This window comes from Grus americana, chromosome 20, assembly GCF_028858705.1.
Source record: "Grus americana isolate bGruAme1 chromosome 20, bGruAme1.mat, whole genome shotgun sequence".
NCBI classification, from domain to species: domain Eukaryota; kingdom Metazoa; phylum Chordata; class Aves; order Gruiformes; family Gruidae; genus Grus; species Grus americana.
In genome coordinates, this window is record NC_072871.1 from 12,170,326 (window position 1) to 12,196,674 (window position 26,349).

The 26,349-nt window shown below is 43.5% G+C and overlaps 1 protein-coding gene across 4 annotated transcripts in view; it reads left to right on the plus strand.

Moving 5' to 3' along the window:
* DDX31 (DEAD-box helicase 31) overlaps positions 1-26,349 on the plus strand; it is a 49,887-nt gene extending 23,538 nt beyond the window's left edge. For 2 of the 4 annotated variants that reach the window (XM_054848264.1, XM_054848265.1), the window contains exons 17-20: positions 4,002-4,083; positions 10,098-10,209; positions 15,426-15,606; positions 25,926-26,349. In XM_054848264.1, the coding sequence (XP_054704239.1) occupies positions 4,002-4,083; positions 10,098-10,209; positions 15,426-15,606; positions 25,926-26,073 (523 nt within the window). In that variant the 3' untranslated portion in view covers positions 26,074-26,349. The other 2 variants (XM_054848266.1, XM_054848267.1) reach the window with 2 other exon arrangements.

Here is a 26,349-nt window from a genome sequence, read left to right on the forward strand (position 1 = left end):
TTTCTTGTTTCTTTGTTTGATCTTATTCATAAAACGTGCTGCCCTGCAGATTAGGGACTTGCCGAAAGGAAAGAGTGTAATTTGCCTTCCTTGACCCCGTCTTCAGATGGAAGAAAATTAGTGTCTAATTGGCATGGGTGGGCAGTTCGGCCTGTTTGCAGTCATGTGTCCTCTGCTCTTCCTACATAGTAGCGCATGGTGTGAGAAGGGGCAACGGGATAGAAAAGAGAGCTGATGAATTACAGAGAAGATGCAGGAAGGCAGCTTGAAGCTAAAGGCAGCAAGTGCCATCAGCACAAATTGCTGTTACCCTTCATAAACAGAGCATTATGGTGATAATCCTGACAATTTAATTCAGTGCAAGGGCGAAAGACAGCATGTGTTGGACTGTCACCGATCCTCTTAAGCACTGATAATTTTTATTTCTTTACCCTAAGTCTTTGTAGCTTTTGACTTGGACTGCACAAGTTACTGGAGTTTGCTTTTTTTTTTTTTTTAATTCTTTGCTTAATTTTTAAATCTCTTGGTTTTTGTTGAGGATGAGTGTGTTGTGAATTTTTTTTTAATTTGTTTTTTCTTTTTTTAAATGAAATTCCCGCGGGGTTTATTGAAATGTAAATACTTCATAAAATATGTATTTCTAAGAAGACAAAGCATGAGATGGGTCCGCGCAGCCTTCAGCTGGTGTAAATGAGCAGTGCCGTGCTGATTTGCAGTAGATGAGGATCTGACCCAGAGTTTTTTCTGAAGCCCCTCCACCCACCCCAGCATGCATGGGAGTAAGTCCAGAAATGTTGAGAGTCGGAAGTAATGAGAGCAGACGTGGCTTTGTTCCTGGATGAAAATCCACTTCGGAATTAGGGATGACTGCCTTTGAAATTGGAAATCGCTCGCAATTAATTTTCACCGGTACCTGAAGCCTCTCCTTGGCTTCCACTGTGGAAAAGCAGCGTTAGCCTTTGCCAAAACGATCTCACTTTGGCTCTGCTGAGATCAGTAATTCCCGTTGGGGCTGAAGAAAGCTGCGTGCCTCTCTCCGCAACTTATTTTGCGGTTTTTGTGTGGCTCGAAGTTGTGGTTCCTTTACCGAACTGTAAATGCATATGTGCACGCACATGCATACTCATGTTTTCTGTACATTTCCTCTTTTTTTTTTTCCTCCTTCTTTTTTTTCCTTTTTTTTAAAGATTAGACTCCAAAATGTTCTGTCTCGGCTCTAAGCATAACTAACAGATTTTCCTTCAAAGGAAGGAGGCAAGAAGCAGAAGGAAGTCACTGAGGTTTACTTTTACTTTTTTTTTTTCCTTATGTCTCTCTTAGTTCCTTCAACTGCAATCTAGCAGCACCTGCCTCGACAGCTATCAGATAATTTCTTTATCTCCTAACAGCGGCCTAACTAATTTATAAAGGAAAACGCATCACCGTGAAGGCACGAGTCATTTCTCTCCCTTCTCTACGGCTGTGCTTGCCCCCCTCCCCTGCTCCCCTCACACGATGCTCCCCGCTGTGAACCAAGTTCACATATCTGTTAGGCTGCGAGCTGGCAGCGTGCCAGGCGAGAGGAGGATCGGAGGGGGGGTGACATCTCAGACAAATCAATGTCAAAGGTTTGACGTTTTCATTCATAGCGGTGTCAGAGCAACCTTTGGGGGGGTGGGGAGGTATACTTTTCTCTTGCTTAAGTGGTTGCTATTTATGTTTTAATTTACTGTTATACTTTTCAAAAACAAACAGAGAAACCCTCAGTTGTCTTTTTATGCTCCATTTCCCTTTCTCTCCCATCACTCCTCCGCCTTTCTCCACATCCTCTGCGGAGGAATCTGCTACACGGGGAGCCCTAGCTGCACAGCGATGGGGCTTGTCTCCCATATAGGATATCTTATGGCCACGCTGGCCTGTGCCTTCCCAACTGGATGGCTCTTTCTTTGGACCATCTCTTTTCCTTTCCTTACGTTGTGATGAAGAGCTGGCCGAGGCTGAAAAAGCAGATTGTAAAAGTAAAGGTTTTTGCCACTTTAACCGGGACGGACTGGGGAACAGGCCAGGGTCACGGTATCCTGATACACAGTATGGCAAAGATTTATCCCTTCCTCTTAGCCAGGTGTTTTGAAGGGGATATCCTTGTTGTTATAATTTCTTTCTATACAAATTGAAGAAAATCTGCAATGCTTTCTTTCAGAACCCGCATGCATCTTTCTGCCCATCTGAGATTCAGTAGTCTGAGAACTGTTGGGCCCCCAAGATTTCTCTCTTCCTTAGGCTGACGTAACCCCAAATGAACTCCTTGGCTTCCATGCAGTATTTATGATTTATTCTGGTCTAAAAAGGAAAAAAAAAAATCTCTTTTCTAGAGATGACCTTTGCCCATTGCTGAAAACTTAGGCCCACAAACTTCAGCTTTTATCATCTGAGTAATTCCCTTGGAAATGGGACCCAGTTTGGATGCAGCTGTAATATTAATGGCCTAGAGCTGCACAGCTGTTCCTGTATTGTCACCTGGTGTGCGTGTGCCCCACAAGACAGTGTTAAAGAGGATGAAGAATTTCTAGTCTCCTGTAAATGCACCTCTAAGTAGGACCACTCACTTTAAAATGAAGCAGGTTTGTAAGCGTTTCCAGTATCTGGGCCATAACAGTACCCAGCAGTGTCTTGCAAGCAGGACTGGAGAATAAATCATCTGGTTGAATCTACAGGAGGAATGTGAGTCGACAGAATGAAAATAAATGCCCAGTGTGAAGCCTGGCTAGGACAGCTGACTGAGTCTCCTGTATTTAAAAAAAAAAAAAAAAAAGCTATGAGGTCCCTAGTGGGCCAGGCTTTGGCTTTACACTTCAGATGAGAGGGAAGGTGAGTTCTCAGAATGGGGAAGGAAATCAAACCGTGTATTTGGTGTCAGAGGTGGCTTTTGAAGCCATAAATTAATTGGAGGGTGAGTGTGTCCGTCAGGATGTGTGTCTCAGAGCTTTGACCCAAGCGACATAGCAGTAAGTTGGAATGGTGTAAGATCTTGCAGGAAAGAGCGATGATGTGTCCAGAGGGAAAGAGGCTGTGGGAGAGTTGGCTTGATAGGAAAAGTTCCGTGGGATTCTGTTGTTACCCTCTGAGTTCAAGTCACTATGAGAGGAAGGAGCAGTGTCTTCACACAGCTTTAGTTTTAGCTCTTTAGTTGTGGGAGCGTGGCCACTACCATGGGTGGAAACACATGTGTGTAAACATCAAAGCACTTTGCTCCTTTGAATGAAGGTTGAGCAATGTTTCTGATTCCAGAGAATCTGGAAGGTAAATTGGGGGAGACAAGATGTAGGAGAAATAGCAAAGTAAGTGGAGCACATCTTTCCAGCCTGTATGTGTATGTCTCAGTCTCTTTCTCACACTTGCAAAAGCAACTGAATGCAGACACCTTCTGCTCCCTGCCCGTGGCATCTAATGTACAATAAAATGTTTGACACCCGCTGGGTTCAAAGTGGAGGCTACAGATTTTACTGTTTATAGTTACAAAGCAAATCTACAAGAAGTGTTAATGTTACGAGCTACTTCAACTCTGTTTTGAGTTTCTTTGTGGAAAATGTAACCAAATGATTCCCAATTGTCTTGGTGCTTCTCAGTGCAAGGAAAGAAAAATTATGAAAACAATGAAAATATAATTAAAGGCCTAAATTTTTTTCTTTTAATCAGTTACTCTGATTGAGAACCACCCTCAGTTATTTTGATGTTCTTTCTGAATTGGAGTGTGTGTTGGTGACTTGTAACAGTGACAAGATTGTGAGTAAAATTGTGTCTCTGTTCCAGTGAAAGCACCAGAAATCGAGATTTTACAGTAGTTACACTTTGAGGGTTGCTGAGTGAGTGTCTGGGCTAAGACCTCATGTATTTCAGGGATAAATTCTTAAGTTGAGCATGTAAATCTCAGTCTTCTTGCTATCTGTTATCAGCCTGTGGCTCGTTACACGCTGTATTTGAAAAGGAGGAGAAATGGTAATTTTTTGTCTTTGTTGCTTCAGTGTTTCAGAGATAAAGATGGAGAAGGTGTTATCCAGCCTGATGAAAGATGATCGTTTCAAGTTGCACAGACCAGGAAGCAAGGTGAGCTATTCTGCTGATTTGGAATTGCTCCAATTTTCATATACCAGTTAAACAGCACAAGTATTCCTCCTTTAGCTTCTATATTTACAATACGAAGGTTGGTATATGCATGATATCAGGCAGCGCCAATTATTAGAGAACTGATAGCACAATTGTCCAGTCTTTATGCTCTTGTCCTCAAAAAGCAGTCACTTCTAACTCTTTAGCAAATATTTTTGTAACATACACTGAAGGTTTATGGCTGCAAAAGCTTTGAATTTTTTCCCCCACAACATTTCTGTTCTGCTTGGCTTTTCTGCACTAAAATACTGTTGGAGATCACAAATGACACAAAACTTCTCTGAAAAAATCAGGAAAAGGTATTTGGTGACATGTTACATAGGTTTGGGGTTGTTTATTATTGTTATTACTGCTACCTGTATTTACTTGGAGCCTAAAACGAAGCTCAGTGGGTTGTCAGGCATCTTTTCATTGACTTCGGCAAGCCTTGGGTCTGCCTTCAAGTTGCTAATTCACAGAATTCAGTCATTTGGGATTGATGGCTCGGGTGTTTCTGTGTTCTGGCAAATTAAATCCTCCAAGAAGCCTCATTTTGAATGGAAGTCAAGAATGCGTCAAGCATGATGCAGCATGCTTTTTTTTTTTCTCTTGTTGCTGTTTTGCCTGCTCGTTCTTTCTGTTATACCATGTATGAGCCTTCTTGCTTCCTGCAAATGACTGCTACGAAGTGTGGTGTTCTTGGTAAACATGCTTTTGAAAGATGTTCAGTTCTCCTACGTGCCCTATATTTCACAGAAAGCCAGATCTGTGGCTCATCTGAGTTACAGCTCTATTTAAAGATCTTTCCCACCACTGCAGTTTTTCACTGAAATCAGCCTGTAATGCTTATATTTTAAATGTTTGGAATGTGTCTAGGATATTACCTTTTAACTCGTTCAACAAATATGTAAAAGTTTAGTTGTGCTTCTTTAATGCAGAAATTATTTTAATAGTTGTTCTGTGTATAAATACTTTCCTTTTCTCCAGAATGTGCTTATAGGCAGGTAACTTTGGGTTTCCTTTGGGGAGTTTTTCAACAATTTATGCAGAAATTGCACTTTAAATTTGTTGCTGACGTAGGACAAAATATTATCTGTTCTGGGCTTGAGGACAAATGTGTCATGGAAAGTGAGCAAAAAAGAGAGCATGTGTTTTCTAGGAAATTATGATTTGTCTTTTGAAAAGTCATTTGGGAAAATGCCTGGTGAATGTTGTTGAATGTCAGAGCCCAGTACTTGCAGAGGTTCAAAATCATTGCTCCATTTTGAAAATTCTCACCTAAACATCTCAGTACCTTTTGTATCCTTCCCTTTGGAACAGCAACAAAAAAGCTAACAAGTCTGTTTGCTAATTCTACCATGCTTTCAAAATTGTAAAAATACTCTACGTACCTAAGCACAGAATATTCTAAATACTATTCTTTTAGCCTTTCTTCGTTCAAAAAAAAAAAAATAAAACCAAACCATATTTGAAAGTAGCTGTTACTCTGGTTTTTGCTCAGCAGTGCTGCCTGTGCATGCCCTGCCATGCCAGGTGCTGTACGTGAGTACATGTACAGAAGGAGCTGGTTCCTTTTTCTTGCAGTCAAAGGTGGGATTGAATTCCTCTCTTCCCTCTGCCATCAAAGTGAATGGGATTTTGCTGTTGACTTCGCTGGAGCTAAGATATATCTGCTCTGGCTGTAGGATGGTCTGAATCTGCTGCAGGAACTTATAAATACAGAATAACCTATTTTTGTGTGACTCGGAATCTGAAAGGACTGGGACTGAGAAATAGAGTTTCTCTTTATGGAAAAAAATCTGTATCATTTAATGGGGATGAAATTACAGTAGTTCTGTCAATATCAAATAGGCTTCTTCAGGAATTACTTGAAAAATATATTAAATACAATCGAGGATTCATTCTGTTTGCTAGCTTTGTATTTTATTGCCATCAGAGGCTCTGTAAGTGGTCTCAGTGTGTTCTCAGAAGCTGCAGGGGCATGTTTCCAAGTTTTCAGGAGGGTTAATCTCTATTAAATTCTGTAAGTTAGCCGTAAAGATGGTACAATAAGCTGGGAATGCAATGGGACATTGCGTGGGACAGAGAGTGATTGAGGACGTGTTATGAGGAGCTGAACCTGATCTGTTTGTGGTGTTGCCATTCAAGAGAGTGTTAGCTTTGCTTATCAGCTCTCCGTGCACTGAGTCATGTATATATTATAGTCGTGCACACAGGAACCTCATTATAATGCTCTTCGGTTCTCATTGCCTCAACTGAAGTCCATTATAAGTACCACATTGGAACATGTATTTTTTTGGGCTTCTGTGTGCAGCCAGGGAGCAAGCTGAAGTGCCTGTAAAATGTATATTTTATATTTAGGTGTATAAAATATATATGTGGCTATGTCTGGGTGTGTGAATGTTCACCTGCCTACAAAGAGAATAAATTTGATCTTTCAACTTTTATGGAGGGGGGCAGGGGGACTTGGTGAGTTCCAGAGAAGGTGTGTGGAGGTTAGTAAAAAGTTGTTATTAAAACAAAATCCTTCATTTTGTTTTGAAGTATAATGGAAGTAGGAGATGTTACAGCCTGGCTTTTTGGTGCTTTTTTTCCCAACCTCTTTTTTTTTTTTTTTTTTTTACTGTTTTAAGAAAGAACTTTTCTACTTTCAGTCTAGTTTTATTGTGTTTGAATTCCTTTTTCCATTAACATATTTTCTTAATGAAATCCGAAGCTTGCAGTATTTATCCCACCCTCTCAAACCTAAAAGCTGCAGTCTTTATAATCAGAAGTTTCCTTTTTCTGAAAGAAATAAGTATGTCTCTTCCTGGTGTAGTTGGCATTTGGGGGAGTCCCCCTGATGTCTTGAACAGGTTAAATAATGTTACATCCAGGCCCATTCTTCTTTTAGCTTGTAGATACCATTATCCATCACAGTCATTATGCTACTGGTTAGGGATCTGCTGGAATAGGCTTTTACTCTAAGCAAACACAAGGTAGAAAAAGTTCTCCCATCCCACTATTTCTCCATAATGGCAATAATGCTTCTTACTTAACAGATGGAACAAATTCATCTAGATGGAGAGCAGATCAAGCAAACCTCTGGGGTAGGCTTTTATCTTTTGGGTCTTGGAAAAATGTGTAAGGTCTCAAATTAATTGTCCTGTTCATCCGAACCAGGATGCAAGCAGGTTTGAAGCTTGCTCGTGAGTAGAGCATACAGGATGGCTTCCAGTAGCACTGTTCTATTTGATCTGTCCAGACACTCACACAGTGTGCAGGCTTTATTTCCATAGTTTGGCTCTGGCTCTGAGTCAGTTTTAAATTTAGATTATTTTTTATTATTATTATTGGTTTTGGGTTTGGTTGTTTTTTTTTTTTTACATGAACCTCCATGGAAGGCAGGAATCACACAGATTTTTTTCGTGCCCATTAGGGGGCAATTTTAAAAGGAGATCTGTCTCAAGGGGCTGAAGGGGATAAAAGACAAGGTGGAGATGGGAGGAGGGGAGAAGCTGTTTTCCCAGTACATTATGTTTCCTGCCATTTGCTTTTTTTTTTTCATTTATTTCTTTGGACTGACCTCACACTTTGGAAATTATGCATCTAGTTTTTTATCCCTCATTTTTGTCTTACTTTTTTTTCTTCCCCCCAGCACCAGGAAGAAGAGATGCCTCATTTTGAAACCTAAAGGGGGGAATAAGAAAAGTCCTTTGTAATATATTGCCATATTATCACTAAATCCCCTGACAGTTGTGACACAGAAGCAAGTCACCTGTCACTTAAGCTTGAGGTCTCTTTAATTTTCTCCTGGAATTCGCACCAGGCTGTCTTTAATTTGAGGCCTTTATTGGAATTCTGAAACCTTTCTGCCTCCCCGGTGCTCAGATCTATTCTGAGTGCTGTTACAGAATGTATACAATAACCAACAGAGGGATTCAGAGGGGGCTGAAGCACTGTTTATTTAACACTCTGGAGGGATTTTCGTGCTTATTCGGTCCTGGCTACCCGGCTTTCAATATCGCTTTGACAACCGTTATGCCCTTCTCATTAATTTTAAACAGTTAAAACACAGGAAAAAGAGAAAAAGTTTTCATTATTAAAGTGCTTTACTTTTTAATAACAGAGGATTCTGTCCGCCAGGGGAAAGGGCAAACCTCACTAATTTCACATTCATATTAAAAAACGCTGGGAAGGTGACACTTTGTGCTGCCAGGAGGCTTAACAAAAGAAAAGTGATGGGGGCTAGGAGGAGCAGGTGGGGGGAGAAAGTTTTATGTTTCACGTCAATGGAAACTTGTTAGTCACAACAACGAGTGTCCACTTCGGGGAGGCAGCACCGCTTGTATTTATTAAACCTTTACAGAGGCCCCTCAACTGGAGACTCTCTCAACTGATTAATAGGCACATGTTAAGTCAAACTAAAGGCATCTGTGAAATGGGCTGTATTGCGAGTCTCAAGTAGATGAGGAGAGGGCAGAGACCAGAAATCTGGGAGATTCTTCATGTAGCCTTACAATACCCACCGTTGTCTTTGCTGGAGATGCAGATGGACAGTTAGTCCAGGTAGTGAGTGAGCAGGAACTCGAGTCCCCATGTGGGTTTACTGCATTGAAGAATAACCCAGTGGCTGGAAGCAGAGAGGGCCCTGTGCAGGGCGTCTAAACTGCATTTGGGGTCTGTCTCTGGGCAGATTAGCGGTTAGGCTGTAGAGTGGCAGATCTGGGTCAGCAAAACATTTTGTGTAGGCTGCCAGCAGCATTGCCTGGCTTCCACGATCGCCAGGGTTTGCGGTGTCAGCGTGACACGGTTCCCCTGGACTGGCAGCAGTGCAGAGGTGATGCTTGCAGCAGTGAGGGAAGGAGGGTTATGCACATTAGCATGCAAATCTACCGGGGAGAAACAACAGGATTGTTGCCTTGGCACAGGCTTAGTACATAGTCCTGGGAGCTGGATGTTTGTTTTCAGTCAGCCCTGGTCAGATGAGGAGGTTGACCAGTATCAAGTCACTGCCTTGGATCTGACACTCTTAGACTTGGATGCTGGTTCCTGTCTGAGTAACTTTTGAGAGGTGCTGTCCTTTGTTGGGAGAGGTTCACATCCATGGACGCTTGGCTTTGCACTTTGCTGTCAACTTTCCATCAAAAAATTCTCTCATTTTCTTGTCCACGTTTCCTCTCTCTGCTTGGGTACTTCAGGGAGAGCATCAGCCCTTTTTTTTCTTTTTTTTCCCCCCCCCCCCCCCCTCCCAGGAACAGCTTGCTCCCAAGAATGTTTGCTTTCCACATCCTGAACTGCATCCTGCTGTCTGAGCCTGGGAAAGCTTGAGCATGTGCAAAATTGCCCTTTTGGTCTAAGGAAGTTTCTTCTGTTGTGCCTTTGGTGCAGAGGGCTTGTCTTATTCTAGAGGAACCACGCGATGGCAGTTGCCATTAAGTATGACTTGTTGACAGTGAGAAAACATTATGTAGGCATCAAAGTGAGAAGTTAATTTAGTTGGCTTTGTTCACAGGTATTGAATTTGGTCCATTCTCTGGAGCTTGGGGCTGAACAGAGATCTCCTGCCCCCACTAGTGCCAGGAACAGGCCAGGTGTTTTGGGGAGCTGCACAGGGGAACTTGCAACATCAGTCTAAAATTTAGTATAATATTGAGTCTGGGGGAGTTATTCCAAATAGAAATGAGCAGTGGTATCTGGCCTGTTGAATCTGAAAGGGGAAAAAAAAGGAAAAAGGGGAAAAAAGTAGGTGATAGATGTTAGAAAACACAAAATTAAAACTGATTTGCTCTCCTCACCACACGGCGCTCACTGGCTGCTTTGACTTTAACATCTTTATCTATATTTTTTTTTCTCTAGTAATATTGAGAGGATTACCTTTGTTGGCCCCTGGGTAGTTACTGTGTGATTTTACTGTTATTAAATCTATTGTAAACTGCTTCATTATTCCTGACTCAAATTCTCTCTTTCCTCTAATCCTCCCACCGCCCTTGTAGAAATCCTGTGGCATGGACCCTCAGGAAGTCCGGGAGCGGGCCACGGTCTTGCAGACAAAATTTGAAAATTACGTTCACTCCAGTGAGGGGACTGTCCGGTGGGCAAAGAAAGGTCAGTGTGTTTCTTTTCAGCTTATTCCAGAAGGGTTCATGTAAGCTGCCAAGGTTTTCTTCTGGGGGAGAGCTTCGGGGAAAAGGCCTGGAAGAAACATTTTGGGGCTGTTGGGCTCTGTAGGGGGTTGAGATGGGCCCAGAAGGCTTTGTGATGATATTAAATGTTAATTTCTTGCATTCCCATATTACGTGCAAATGAGGTTTAAGCTTGGCTTTCGATAGGATTCACATCTGAGGGCTCTGACCCAATCGCATGAGCGAATAGATTACGTGTATTACGTATGCTGGGCAGGTCATGGGTGACCTGCTTAACCACGTCCTGGTGCAATACCCATTAGATGCTTTCAGTGTACACCAGGGATGAATTTGAAGCCTGTAAGACGGGATACCTTGGGAGCAACTCTTAACAGGCAAGGATCTTAGACTGGAAGTTGTTGTGTGGGATGGGAGAAAAATGAGGGAGAGGGCAACTACTCAAACAGGCAGGAGGAAGAAAAAATGGGATGGACTTAATAATAATTGTAGCTAGGTGCAAACCTGGGATTTGATCTCCCATCTTTGCCAAGCAGGATGCACAACAGTTGTCACTGAGTAGTACAAGAAACTCTCTTTCCTTCTGCTTCTCAGTTTGGAAAATCCACAGGAATGTGGATTTGAGGGAAAGACGAAAAACTCACCAGGGATGTGGTAGGAAAAGAAACACTAAGCATTCCCCTGAGAGGAGCCAAAAAGGTAGTGCAACATAGGCACCATAGGAATTTGGTTATTAAATATTGAGACAAGTCCACAAAATGGAAACTCTTTATGCAAGAAACTGAACCACTCTTGCTCACAATGTATAGGACTAGAGCCTTTCCCATTTTTTTGAAACTTCTCCTTCATGTGTCTCTTCCTGATTGTTTTCTTTTTCACCTGTCACTGATCTGAGTCAAATCCTACCGTCTAAGCTTGCGTAGAAGTCCTGGTGATTCCAGTTCTGCAGCATTTGCAGTTAGGTTTGGATGAGAGCAGTCCTGATGAGATGAATTTTAATGGTCTACATCGCTTCTGTTTACCATTATATATACGTGCTATATGCGTATGCGTACAAGTATACCATACGTACTAAACTACATAAATCACATACTAAGGGGCCCAAAACCAAATGGGGAAATTGTCCTTTGAGCTGTACAGCGTCATCAAAGAAACTGGATAAGGGAAGGCTGTTCTCAAGATACAAGTTAAGTTCAGCATTAAAATTGTTTGGAATCAAGAGAAGTGATTGTTCAAGAGGTCAAAGGTGCTGTTTTTTTTCTGAACTTTGTACTAACTCATTAGGTGATGACATAGCAGAACGACTAGAGCTCATACTATGACTACTTGCTTACCCCAAATTTTTCTGCATGCTTTTAATGATGCATGGCTGTATTGATGGGTGAGGTATTTGAAATCCTACTGTTTCACTCTGCTCTACTCCCCACTACTGCATGGCACTGTACTGATTCTCACACACACACACACACACACACACCCCCCCTCAACAGTTCCAGCGCTGATTTTTTTTCCTCAAGGTTTTGAAATACTTTTCTCCTACAGTGAAAGTGTTAGAGGCTTGTTACACAAGCAGCTTGTTTGCACCCATTTTCAGGTGTGTTGTGCTACTTGACTGGTGTAATTACTTTTATAGCTGCACTTCTAAGTCCACAATCTTGGACTAATCACAATCATGTGACTAATATGATCAAATCCTTGATTCTGCATGGTTGAGCTTCTTGTCGCTCCCCTGGGATTCCTTATACCCTATGTGAACTTCTAACCTGAAATGGCTGTGACAGGGAGGACAGCTGAATGGCTCTGCTCACACTTAGAAAACCTCTGTGCTTTATCTCTCCACAGCGTATGTCACACTGTGCACACACACACACCCCCCACGCACACTTGTTGCTGACCTCAGCACTGATAACTTTTTTAGCCACAGACAAGATGTACAGAAAATATATCAGGAAATGCTGAAGTGTTGTGCATCCCATTTATCTTGTACAGGAGCACTCCACCTCTTTTTCCTACTCTGCTATCTACATATGCAAATTTTCCACTGCTGAGTGGCTTCCATAAGCCCCCTCTTCCTCCCCTCTGCGCCAGGCATCATGAATAATTAACATGGCAGCTGGCTTTTGCTTTCATGGCAGACAATCAATTGGAAACTGTGCCAGAGATGCATTTGTTTCTCTCTCTTTTTCTCTTTTTCCCCATTTTCTGACCTAGTCAATGTTAATAAGCAGTGTCTTGACTGCAGCCCGCTTTCAAAAGGCGAGTGGCTCCCTGCCCACTCACCCCTTCTGCCTCTTGATCCCGTGTTTTCCAAACCCAAATCAAATGGTTCAGTGAAGGTGCTGCCCTTCAAACTTGATGGACTGATCAGCAGTGAGGAGGGTGGGAGGAGGGGTATGGCTGAAGGACAAATCTCAGGAAGTGTGGAGCCCCTTTTGGGAAATGGAGGACTCTCCTCTGAAGGGTCACAGGTACTCTGTTTTGGAGCTGTGAGGACAGGTAGAGCTCAGGAGACTTGATCCTTTGTGCCACTGGGATTACAGGAAGGGTGAGGAAGCAAATGCTGCTTTTTTCTCCTCCATGTTTCCCCATGTTGTAGCCTATAGTTGAACATTTTGCCTCATCCTTTCTGTCCTTAGTGCCTGTGTGTGGTGAGGGACAATACTTACACGAGCCCACTGCTGTGGCACGATGCTTGAATCCGTGGTGGGTTTGGTGCATTCTTCCTTCCTGTTCCCACCTGCTCTGTTTGCTGGCAAAATGACTCCACAGGTTTATCCAGCCACGCAGCTGAGGCTGCACTCTGGGGCCAGTGCTGAGAACATGGCGAACAGGTTATCTCACCTGTCTCGTATCTCATTACCCTCTTGTCCCGTTTGAAAAAAACAAGCCAACCCATCGAACTTCCATCAGATTTTTTTTTTCCTTTGGCTTTCCACAATTACATTTCCTGTAGAAAAGTGGGGATCCGCAGGTGCAAAGGACTGTTCTAAATCCGCTCTCTTACATGAGTGCAAATCTGAATCTGCGTCCCGCCCCCCCCCCCCCAGGCCAGTATACGTTGCCTTAAACTCATGTTGGTGTGGCAAAAACTGTAACAGCTCAGGCAGTTTGCTCCTGTGGTGTTAGGATGAGGTAATCTTTATGTGAATTATGGCCTGACTGGCACTGTTACCAGTCTTTTTGAGTTGTTTTCATAAAGCCTTATCTCTCTGATCACAAAATTCTAACAGTATTTCAACTTCAAAAAAAACCAAAAAAAAAAACCAAACAAAAAAACCCCTTTTAATACTTTGCCACTATGATTGCACATAAAAGCTCTGGCAACACTGAGAGGTCTAAAGACCTGATAGTAAAGATTTAAAAATGAATCTCACCCACAGAGGTCTTCATTTAAATCTCATGGGTGCAGTAACGAACGTTAGCAGCTCTGAGCTCCTCAGAGGTAAGGCAGTTGCATGAGCTGAGGTTTCAACCTGCTGGTATGGCTTAGCTTTGGATTAGTGTCTTGCAGCTCTCCCTGGTTTTGCACGCTCTGACTCAGGACTGGATCTGGCAGTTGTCTGTCAGGACTTTGGGAAGAGGGGGGCCTTTGACACTTTGATTCTCTAACTCTGATCTGGGGAGTTAGTACCAGCAGCCTTTCCTATCTGAAGAACTGTGGAAGGTGAGCTAAGCCTTCATAATAACAGGATCTTTAGTATCAACCATTTCAAATGCTGTGAGAGAGACAGCTATATTAGCTCCAACGGGACCAAATTCGGAGTGAGAGCAGGTTCGTATTGTTCCTTTTGAAGAGTTACACCTTCTCATAGCAGGTGATTTTGACCAATAACTTTATGAAAAAAAGCAGCAGAATAGGGGGTTTGAGAGCATTTGAGGTGGTTTATAAGCCCTCAGAGGGATGACCTTCAGATGAGACACTGAGACGAGGTGTTTGGAATTTAGCATTTTCATTTTGGGAAAACACAGGTCTATTGATGCTCAGATGCCTCTAAAAGAGTAGTGTTGTGAAATTGGGAAGAAGGTGCAAAAAAACTCAATCTTTTCTTCTCATTGATTGGGAAAAGGAGTTCGCTTTACTCAGTAAACAGAGCTTTGATGGATTCCCTGGGTCCTTCCAGGAGCTGATCTCCTAAAATGACATTTTTATTACTGTTCATAAACTCCAATCTCTGGCTGCTGCCAAGAGATTAGACATAAGCTGTGGGCAAACTTGCTGGTCCGGTGGCTCAACAGGCAAGGGCAGGAGAGGTTAGAGTTTAGAGCTTGCTGCTGTCAGGGGCTGAGGGGGAGAGAAAGATGTAGGTGGTGGTTGGAGTCAGGGCTGGGGAGGCACAGGAGGTTCAGCAAGCAGAGGAGCAGCAGGGGATTGAAGGGAGGCGGTTTTTGAGCTGTGGAGTTTCCTTACTAAAAGTCCCTCTATTCCCCATAGCAGAGAGGACAGCCTGGGTGTAGTTAATGTTCCAGGTACGAGGAGGAGCAGTGGTAGTGTTCATATTAGTGGATGATTGTCTTTAGAGCAATGAGCCCTGAGGGAAGGGCATTACAGGAATATAAAGATGTGAAGGGAAATTTGCACACAATTCTATTATTTTTCCCTTTTGAGAAGGTGAGCTCTGTTCTCAGTGTGATGATGAGTCAGGAAATCCATCCGGCTCTCGGATATTTATAAGGGACTAGCTAGTAACTGGTGAAAAATGCATGGACTACTGGGACTGTAATATCAGAGGAGTCTTCCTATGCCACCTCCATGCTTCTCTCTCCCTCTTTTCATCCCTCTATTCCCTCTCTCCCTCTGTCTGCTGTCATTTGATGTCAATGACTCTTCTCGTGAGATGTGCTACAGACATCACCCTTTCTGGCAGAAGGGGCATCCTTGCAAGAAGCAAACCTAATGCAACTTAATGTAGCTTTCAGTCCCTAACACTTTTCCACCACCTACCTTCTCCTTTCGGGATTGTACTAGCACTATACAACCTTCACAGATTTTTAACATAACAACCTTTTCTACCAGCTGCTGGCCAGGAGGTGTCCCAAAGGACAAGACCAATGTCCTTTCAGCTGGAACAGCTGAATCTTTAAGTGTGTGTGTGTGTGTGTGTGTGTATATATATATATATATATATATATAAAAATGCAGAAGCAAACATAATTCACTTTTTTTTGTTTCTTTCCCTTCAGCACTGCAGTCTTTCCTTTGTGCCTATACTGCCTATCCCAGGAACCTCAAGCACATCTTCCACATCAAATCTCTCCACCTGGGTCATGTGGCCAAGAGTTTTGGCCTGAGAGATGCCCCCCAGAACCTGACTGCTCTTCCAACTGCTGGCTCAAAGAAGAAAACCAAACCAAGACCAAAAAGGTAGGCCAACTTGATGTTCTCGAGCCAAGGAATACCACGTGACAAGCTATGGTGTGCTTTGCTGCTCAAGATTCTTGTTCCTGCTCCAGGAATCTTAGAATGGTTTGGATTGGAAGCAACCTTCAAAGATCATCTAGTCCAACCTCCCTGCCGTGGGCAGGTCACATGTGGTTGTTCTGAGAGGCTAAATCATGTTGAGCCATTGGCTTAGCTGGCATTGCTCTCTGAGCTGTTGTGTCATTCCCCTTTTTCTGATGGCTTTAGAGAGCCTAAAAACTACATTTATTAAACCAACTTAGTTGAACATTTGAGTGGGAATTCAGTTTAAAAAAAAAAAAAAAACCACAACTAACCAACCAACCAACAAAACCCCAAGCAGCTCACTTCGTTTGACTTCTAATTAATATGTTCTTTTTTTGAAGGAAGCTGCTAAGTGTGGAGGTGCACCTACATAGACTAGCCTGGATTTTGCTGCAGCTTTTCCATTTTCTGAGCACTTGAAAACCACCATCTTCTATGAGTCTTATGAGCAGAAACAGCCTAATTTTTATTTGTTTATACTTCAGTCCAGAACTACCTTGAAGGATAAGGAAGGGTACAGACAGTGTTCCAGAGTGAGGCATGAGACTTCCCACATATTGGAGCGGTCCTCTTTCTTGTGCAGGTTTTGGTTGCTAGAGCTCCAGCAGCAGTCCTGTTGTCATGGCCAAGCACCTCCATAGTAGAAGCTGCCAGATTTTTTCCATTCACATCCCCACTTCCACTCGTGTGGTCCTACAAAGACCTGCGATCCCTATCTCAGGATCAATTGCAGTAACAACTCTTTGTCCTCATCCCTGTATAGGAAAAGGCTCTCACAGATACAGCTGTGCTCATAAGTACTTGCTGTTAGTGTAGGACATGAGATGATAAAAGCATCAAGGAAATAGTAGAGAAATTAATATTTTTTGCTTCTCAAATTTGAAGTTGACTCTCGTGATCATTATGAGCAAGGCTGTGTGAGTGCTGGTTTATCTCACAAAGAGAGTCTGTTCCTCCCTGGCCTTGACGCATACCAGTTCTTCTCTCCTTTCTTGCACTTGTTCCAATCCGCTGTGCAGAAATAATGTTCCCACCTTGTCTTTTTTGATCACATCACCCTTGCTTTGCTTTTATAACTGAATCAGGAGCAAAGTATGTGTCTTAGTGTCTTTAAAGGCCTTCTGTGGCCTTGTGTGGCCTTTTTTATCACCTTTCCTACACTAGACAAGCAGTCGTTTGTGGGATTTCTCCCACAGTTCCAGCAGCAGTTTCCTGGCTGTCAGATTTGCCATGGGACAAATTGTGTCCATCCTCTCAGAATGGTCAGCCGCAGCTTGGACTACTTTTTCTTCTCCCTAAGAAGACATTAGCTTAGTACCTGAAGGAAAAGGGAGGACTGCAATATATTTTTTTAGTTATGGTATGATCAACTGTAGTTATATAAGTACAAGCCCGAATCAAAAGGCAGATGTGTTGGTAGAAACGATCCTCCTACAAACTTGTGCTCTGCTGCCTGTAGATTTAAGTAGTTCTGGCAAAAGCATTTCTGCAAAATCATGTGGGATCTTTTCCCAGAAACAGTCTGTAGCAAAGCTAGAGTTACAGCTCTGTCCCCTCCAGTGCATGGACAGGGCTGTTCCTGTGTACTCTTTTCCTGTGTAAGGCATCTGAGACTCCCTGATGCTTCTGGAGGAGCAGAGCCCTGAATCCTCTCCTCTGCTTGAAATGGAGCTGGAGGTGCTCAGTACATCCGATTGTAGCTACTTCGAGTTGGTTCCACAGGATAGATAATCTTCCCTCTTGAGACTGCAATGTTAAGGGCTCGCTGTCTTCCCTAGGACAACAGCAGAATACAAACTTGTGGCTTGCCTGTAAAATCACTGCAGTAATTCAAAGGAGGAAAATCTTTTTTCTTTTATCAGTATCAGTTATGACTCTTTCGATGTAATTCTTGCTGCAAACTCCATTAACAAATGTTAGCCGTGCAATTAAAGCACTAATCCACATAATTGTTCGTGGGCTGGTGACATCTCTTGCACATGTACATATCTTGGCAGGGGAAGCGAGGCGAAGGGATTTTAAAATAAAAAGTTGGAGACAGCATTGTCCTGATTTGAGAAGCCACCAGGGACGGGCCACTGATCTGCCTCCTGCTTCAGCTGACCTTCACCAGCAGATGGGCAACAGGATGGGAATGCCCCTGTGAGCAGGGGATTTAACGGAGCTTTATTTCAGGAAGAATAGCCTGATTAGCCGATAAAGAGCATGTAAGATGGTATGGGGTGGGCTTTGATGTCTTGCTGGCCCAGCAGGGTGCCAAGCTATGACTGACAGTACCATGTCACAGGATTACTTGGCCTGCAACAATGCCTCTCTGTTCCTATGATGTTGCTACTCTGTTAGAGCTACTTTTTCTCTTGTTACGCACCTCTTTTAGATGGCATTCCTCCTCCCCAAGTCTTCATCCTATTATAGTATGGACAAGCTCAAGATACAGTAGGTAGTTTATGCACAGGACGTGTGGGGTTGGGGGATGTGGAGGTGTTCGAACAAATGGTCTGAGTGATTTGAAAGCTCATTTGCACGTGGATTGTATAATTGCAGCTCAGGGAAAGTGGGCGGACTTTGCACAGGTTCATCATGGCTCAAGCTCCAGCTTGCAAATCCAGGAGCATCTGGAAAGTTAAGACCCTGCAGAAATAGCCAAAGTTGTGATGTGCAACAATTGTTCTTGCCTGTGAAACTTGTTTCTAATAAACTTTCTCTCTGTGTGTCCTTAAAAAAAAAAAAAAAAAAAAAAGCCAGAGAGAGAAGATATGTTAGTATTTATAGGATAGTTTAGAGAAAGTGAATATAGATACAAATTTCGTCTCCACTAGCATAAATTCAAGATAGTGCTGTTAACGTACAGAGAATTGCTTTTGATTTCACACTGACAAAGCAGAAAGCAGAATTTAGCCTGCCATTTAGAAGACAAATGGTTTTTAATTGTAAAATGCAAGGCTTGAAATTATAACAGCATGGTCACAGAGCAATCTTTTTAATTATATTTCTCACATGATACCGTGAGTGTTGGTTGTCGTATTACACATTGTCTCCAAACATCCGATACTTGTTTTTAATCAGTCTGCTCGCTAAAGCCTCATCTCTCAGCACCTGCCCAGAGAATAAAGAACAGGCAGTCCAGGTTGAAAGTGGGGTAAAGGCGATCATTAAATGTTTCCTTAAGAGGACAAAGAAAACTTTTCATTTCTTTTGAAGTCTCCTTTTGTGCTTACCGCCTCCTTAGAGAGCCTGCTTGGGGAAGGTGAGACCGGAAGACAGAGCAGCCAGGTGTGTGATGGTTCAGAGCTGAAATGTGGAAGCAGCCCTCGCCTTCTGAATGCACATGTAAAACTTTCATGTATTTTTTAAACCTCTCTGTGCAAACAACTGTCCCCTTAGCTGTAGTGGTTCTTGCAAAACCCGATCTGAAGATGGCAAAGGAATTGCTTGTGATTTTTTTTGAAAGTTGAAATGCTGTATTTAGGTAAAGAGATGAGCCCATGAACCAGATACCGTATATTAAATTACAGTACACCAGCTTAGTAAGTGTCTGGGCTCATGCTTTTACTGGAGGGTAGACGCAAGGAAGCTGATCTCACTTCCATTGAGGGATTAACTGTCTTTCCTTGACTGCAGAGAAGCAGCATGCACAGGAAGTAGCTGACATGCCAGATAGACATGTCTTTTGACTCTTTCACAATGCAGATGCCAGAGACCTATTGCCATTCCACCGAGCAGCTCTGTGCTACTCAGTTTTTAGCATTTTGGATCAGTGGGGTTTTATGGGATTCTGTGGTGACTGATGGTCTGTTTTCTCCTTTTGAACTCTGGGAGACTGGTGTATGTCCCCAGAGGGTTTCACTGTAATGAGGAGTTGCGGCTTAATTTGCCTTGTTTGTGAATTCATGCCATTACAAAGAAAGAGGTAAATCTTTAAGTTTGATAGATTCTGTGGAACTCATTGCTACAGGGTGTCTCTGATGCCAGAAATGCTCAGAAAGATTGAATTTACATATGAGTATCAAGTATATTCATAGTTACTATAGCATGTGCAAAAAATTAGTATAAAAATTAAGGTCAAAATCCCCTCATGCTTCAGAAGTTGTCCACCCCTTACCTAAAATGGGATCAAGAAAAGGTGTCCAGGGTGCTTCCGTTTGAGGGGATTGATTTACATCATTATTACACTGCTATTGCTCTGAGTATAGATATCATCATGCCCTTAAGGTTTTGGCTGCAAGATTATTGTGCTAATTCATTCTTCAGCGTTTAGTGGTCAGATAGAATTAGACTCCTGCTGGGAAATCTACCTTGTAACCCTGTGTATTCTCATCTGCGTGGTTAGGGCAGCAGTCTCCTTTGGGTGAAAGCTAGTAGCCTTTTACCTTCTCCCCTACCTCGTATCCTTGATTCCACTTTTGAACGTCTTGGCATTGACAGTTTTGGAAAGACCAATGCTTCTATTGACAGGGCTTGCGAATCAAGGCTGCAGCTGGGTCTCCCTGCACAGCAATTGTCTAATCATTAGAAGCAGTTTGCCTGCCAGTTTTTGTGTGCCATTTACAGCTTTCCTAATATCACTTAATTAGTCAAAATGCAAGTTTGGAATTCTGCCCACTAGGAATTTCACTTGGTTTGGGCAGTCTGCTCTAGAAAGCCAGACTGGAGCTCAGGTAAGAGCATGGATTCATCCACTGGTGCAAACGGATCCAAAAATTAGAGTAAGAGACATGGCTGCTGTGAAAGAAAACAGCATCATCACTCTTCATGAAGGCAGTTCAGGGACACAGACAAGTCCTGCTTAGCACATCATGATATTATAAACAAGACTTGTTATGAAATTAAAGTTTTATCATTGTAAAATCCATCTGATTGCTATCTGCATACAGCAATGTTCTTTATTACTGTCCTGTTCTGCCACAGCACAGAGCCTTTCCTCCATCTTTGAGCAAGCTAATAGGGCTTGCACGTGGGGCTGGAAAACAGCTGTGCTGTTTGGTACGCACCAAAAAATGATCAGCTCTCTCTAATTGAAATATATTCTTTTAGGCTGGGAAACAGCCTGACAGAAGCAGAATCCTTGAGGTTCCCAGTCTCCCAGTGGTGCTTTCATCCTTTCTCCATAGGGCGAAGACCAAAAGATGGTAGCGACAGTGGAGCTGTGGAGTTTTGTCTCTTTCTGTGTAGCTGAAATACAATTGACTTCAGTAGGTATAAGGTGGGCTTTACTGTTTAGCACGAGTCGGCATGAAGACTGCTGTGGTCTGACTGTTCTGGAACAGCACTTGACGCTCAGTCTGGGTAATAATTTTCCCTGATCTTCTCAAGGTAGCATTTGCATCAGCTGATAACAGAGTACCTAAGCCATCTGTTGACTTGTCGAGAGCAGTATAGGATTGCTGATGAATTTCTTGCCCCTGCTCTGCAAAAAAACACCACCACAAACCAACCCAAACAGGGTTGTGTTGGCTGCAGATGGTTCATCCACCACTGTAAGTAGAAAAAGCAGGTGTTGCAGCAGCCTTGGCCCAGAGGTAACCCAGCTCTGTTGCTGGCACGATTTCAAAGAGCTGTTGGAGATGCTGTCAGGCAGATTGATAGTGCAATCCATGTTGAAATGTTTTCTGATAAATGAAACAGCGTACTCCTGTCTCCTCCAAAGACACACCATGAGTTCTGGGACTGTGCGTCAGAACTTTATACTCCTTCTTCCTCAGCTGGAGCAATTTGGGAGCCTTTGGTTGCTGCAGATGCTGCAAGTTGGTTAAAGGTCACTGCACTTGCTGCACTGCATTGCACCAGCATTTCACACAGCTCAAGACAAAGGAATGGACAGCAGTGCCAGCCAAGTTGAAGGAGACATCGCTACGAACAAGCTCGCTCACCACTTAGATAAAAAGACTAGCAGAGGCATCCTCTGCGGTGTCAAATGATGTCCAAGAAGCCATGCGTGTATATGTACCACTACTGTGGCATGTCAGAGTTTTTGGCTTGGAGATCAGCTTGTGATTCAGTTCTGTAAATGAAGCATATGTGTCAATGAAACTTACATATGAGAATTTTGAAATGAAAACAAAAAATTATGTTGGATACCCATTCCTGAGTGTGTTGAAGGTGTGTTGCATGTAAGCTAGGTGGGACTTTGTGGTGAGTTAGTATCGTGTGGCACAACAGAAGACAGAGCTGGAAACAACAGAGAGGATTTCAGGCTAGTCACCTATGCTGCATTCACCTGCTTGGATTGGGTTTTTTTTTTTTCATTATGTGAAAAAAAAGATTTATCTTGAATCTTTTCTAATACTCTTGAGAAAAGCAAAGAATTGGGAGTCAAGGGTCCAGAAAAGGAGACTGGTCCAAATCATTCATATTTCCTCTGAGCTGGAGGGTTGGGCAGCACCAGCTCCCTTCCTGACCACTGAGGCTCCTGAGTGGGCTGGGGAGGGGCAGCAGCACGCAGACAGAGGTAGACGGAAACCGAAGCAGAGAAAAGGAGGATTTTATTCTCTTTCCTTTGCTGGAGACTTTTTCTCTCTTGTTTCTTCCAGATGCTCCTCTCCTACCTTTTCATCATTCAGGAATGTATTTAGCAAGATTCATGAGTTTCTCATGTTTAAAGAGTGAATAAAATAATTCCAGTTTTCTGGAGGAGGGCAGAGCTTTTTTAGTCTTTAAAAGTTTGTCTCTGGCCTGGTCTTTCCTGGCCTTTCAGGATGTAACAAAGTCATCTGGGGCCAGTTCCTCTGTTTTCTTATTGTCTCTCCGCTGAGGCTCTTGGTACCAGCTTTTGTGAGGTTGCAACTTAATTACAGATGTGCAGAGGCAGCTGTAAATCTGGGTCTTTTATTCCTTTCTGTGTCTCCATGAGGAGGAGGGGAGCTTTTTCAAACCATGCCAGGCAATTACTAGGCTCTCTGCCTTCCCTTCCTCACTGTGCAAAGCACCTTTCTCTCTCCTTGATAATGAGGTGATTAGATAGATCTTGGGGTGGTACAGGTTTTGCCCTATACCTGGAACATAAAGCCCAAAGCAATGGTTGGGTCTAGGCTTAACCCTAGACAAATTAAGGGATGATGTGTCCCCCACTTGAAGCTGGTGGTGCTAACTCATCTCTGCTGGCTCGTCTGACTACTTACCAGTTCCTGTCTGTGTCTTCTGGGAGTCCCGATCCCCCATATCTAGCATAAAAGAGTAGTAGTGCAGTGGTGCTTCTGCCTGGCATTCAGTACGTGACAGCACTGGACACCCAGTGTGCTGGACAGTAACACAGAGAAGTCACATAGTTTGTGTTCGGGGACAGGTGCTTCCTTACTTGTGTGTTTGGGGCTGTTTCATTTTCTGAGTTATGACTTCTCTATTCCTGTCTCATTGTCCCCCAGCTAATAAAAGTGGCTATTTTCTCATGTGTTTGAACATTCCTTTCTCCTTTAAGCCCTGCTGAAATCTTGGCGCTGTAGCACATTGGGATGGGTCAGTCGTTAGTGAATCTTTTCCCCCCTGCAAGTTCCCCTTAGCTGCACTGTTTTCTAGTTCCCCACCTAAAAACTGACTGTTGTGTTTGGAAGAAGGGATTTAAAGGGCTGGGGATTTCTCTGCCCATTATCAACATGATGTGTTCTCATTAGGGCTCAATATAGCGTGATAGCTAGACATGAGATCAGAGAAAGACATGATGACAATCCATGTGTTTATCCAGTGATGGGAACATGGGTTCTGTCTGTGTTGCAAATGCATCTTACATTTACAGCCTTTCTGTGAAGCTTTTTGCCATGGTATCCAGTATCACTACACAGCTCTCTCAAATTAACATCACACCAGCCTTCAGCAACAGGGAAAATGCAGTCGTCCTGGGTTGTGAGGTGGGAGAATGGACATGAAGGCCAAAGAGATTAAATACCTTGCCCAAGGATGCTTAGAGGGTGAGTATCAAGGTCTCGTTCTGCTCTCCTGGGCTTTGTCTCATAACGGGGCGGTTTTCCTCGCTGATGTTATCTTGACTGCTCTGGCAGAGCCCCAGAGACTTTCACCAGTAGAGCCGAGAGGGGAATTTACAGGTTTACAACAGGAGTCGGAATCCAGCCGGGGATCCTGGCCTGGTGCACTTTTCTGGTGTGCTGTCACAGCAGACTGTTGCTGTTGCCTGTGGCTCTTCTATCGCGTGGTTAAACGGGGCCTTGACAGCTGCTTTTCTTCTCTCGGTGATCAGCATAGGCTCCACAGCACAGCTCCATCGATTTTTGTGGCCCTGGTTAGAGGGAGAAACGTCCCTTTTCCCTGCATCCTTGCTTTTCTGTGTACAGCTGATCACCACGGCAGGGGGTATTGATTTACTAATTGGGCAATGATTTCACCTGATTGATAATAAAGTGTTGGACAACCTCCCTGCTGAGCTGAAACTCAGCCCCGCAGCTACTGGTGGATTACTTGTCCTTTGCAGCAGATAGTTCCCTGTTGTTAAGTAAACTGATCTGTTGCTTGGTAACCCTCGAATTACTGTAGTAAATGCTTGGAGACACAATGAAAGTGTCAAATAGAAACTTTATCAAGTGATGGAGGGGACTGAGCAGAGGATACAGCCGCACTACAACGTTTTGGTGGCAGAGCTGGGCTGGTTGAGGGCACGCCTTGGCCTGGCGCTGTGCGTGCACTCCCAAGCATCCCTCCGTGCTGCCGCGGCCTGTGCGTTCAGGAAGGCAGTTTGACACGGCACATCTGCTGTGGAGGTACTGCAGGTATGGCTTTACCAATAGCGTGTTTGCTTCCTTAGCTGTACGGATGCTTTTGAGTTGATTCTGTCTTTTTGTCTTTATTTCTGTGGGTTCAAACCAGGTGATGGCTGTGCGTCTTATTTCTCTGGTACATCCAGTCTGTAGCCCTTCTGCCAATGCAGAGCTTGAATGTTTAATTAGCGTGAGAATGGAGACTACACCAAAGGTAGCAGAGTCTTCTCGCATGTGTTTTCCAGGCTTTCTCTTCTTGGGAAAACCGTCTTTCAGTGGTAATCAGGACACCATCCTTCTTATGTTCTGATCCCTCCTTCCAAACCCACTCCAGCCATGAAACCTACACAGGGATGGAAAACAAGCTGTGGAAAAGGGGGCAAGCAAATACCCCAGACAGCCAAGAGTTTGCTTCCCTTCCCTTCTTTGTGTGTTTGGCCTAATGAATGGATTGATCTGTTGCTGCAGCCAAAAATGCTTCCTTCTCCTGTGACCCCCAGCGTGGTGCTGGGGACCTGAAGGGACAAGAGGCAGTGCTATAAGGTGTCAGCCTTCAGGACTGCTGAGGTCCATGTGTTGTCATAAATGCACCCCAGCATGGACGTGTGGCTTCTGTTCAATTACCTCCTATTTAGAGGGACAGATAGATTTCTGTTCACTTCTCTGGAAATCTTTGAGGTCTGTTACCAGTCCTTATTATAAAGAGGAGCGTGGGATGTGCAGACACCAATAGCTGTGGATACCACGTTGTGCCCAGGACCATGGAACACGGTAAGGAATGGCGGGTCCTGCACCGAAGAGATTGCACTTTAAATAAGCGAGGGTGATGGCAGCAGTCAGGATGAGATTTGCCCAAGGTTATAGAGCAGGACATGGCAGAACTTGTGGTGCAAAAATGCTGAGTGGGTTTTTTTATATTTATAGCTGGCAGTTTAAGGCTGCAGGGAGATCCATGTTGGAGTTTAGTGGCTGGGCAGAATGCAGCTACCTTTGCAAAAGCTGGTCTCTGGAGAGGGAGGCTGTAAGGTGCATGTGATGTCTGCAGGACACTGCAAGAAAAGAATCTGTCGGGTTTAGACTCCTGATGTTTTATTTTTTTGCTTGTTTGTTTGGGTTTATTGTGTTTTCAAGCTCTGGATTTAAGCTCTGTTTATAAAATGTTTCCATTGTTCAATGTCTTAAGGCTGATAGAGGGGTTTTTTTATTATTATTATAATTTTCAAACTGCTGTGTCACCTAATTCATCAGCCTTCAGCACACAACCTTCCCTCCTTCTCCCCACCACCCCTGCAAGAGCATTTGTACAGAACAAAGGCTTGCTTTTAAAAACGGCATGATATTTTGCCACCTTTGTGAAAACCTGTCACAACAATATCTAATTTTGCATGAGACAGAATTTCAAATCAAGCCTCAAGAAAAGGAAGCTGTTCCTCTGCTAATGCGCAACTGTCACTTTCCACAGCTGTAAAATAAGTAACCCACCTAGCAGCATTTCAGAGAAGGAAGTCTAATTCCTCTTCTCTTCCCTCTACCCAGGTCTGACCTTCTCAAGAAGACCCACAGCAAACGTCGCCTTGCTGAGATCTTGCGATCTGAATATTCCAGTGGGATGGACACTGGTGTATCCAAGGTCAAGAAGAAGAAAAAACAGAGAAAAACTGGCAACCAGCAGATTCCAACGTAAGCCAGGACCTTCCAGTTATTGGCTGCAAAACCTGCTTGAGTGCCTCAGCCGGGGGTCAGGGTGACCTGCCAAATCAACTGAGGAGTGTTTCAATTCATCAGGCAAACAGGGGAGGGGTCTTGGAGATCCCAGCCTCCTCCCCCTCATTCCGTAGGTCCAAATGGAGTCGAATCCATGCATGTCCTGTTGCACTACTGCAATTAAATGTGGCTTCCTGAAGATCCACCGCGTTTCTAAGGTGGTTTTTGCAAGAAAAAATAAAAAAGGTTAAATGTG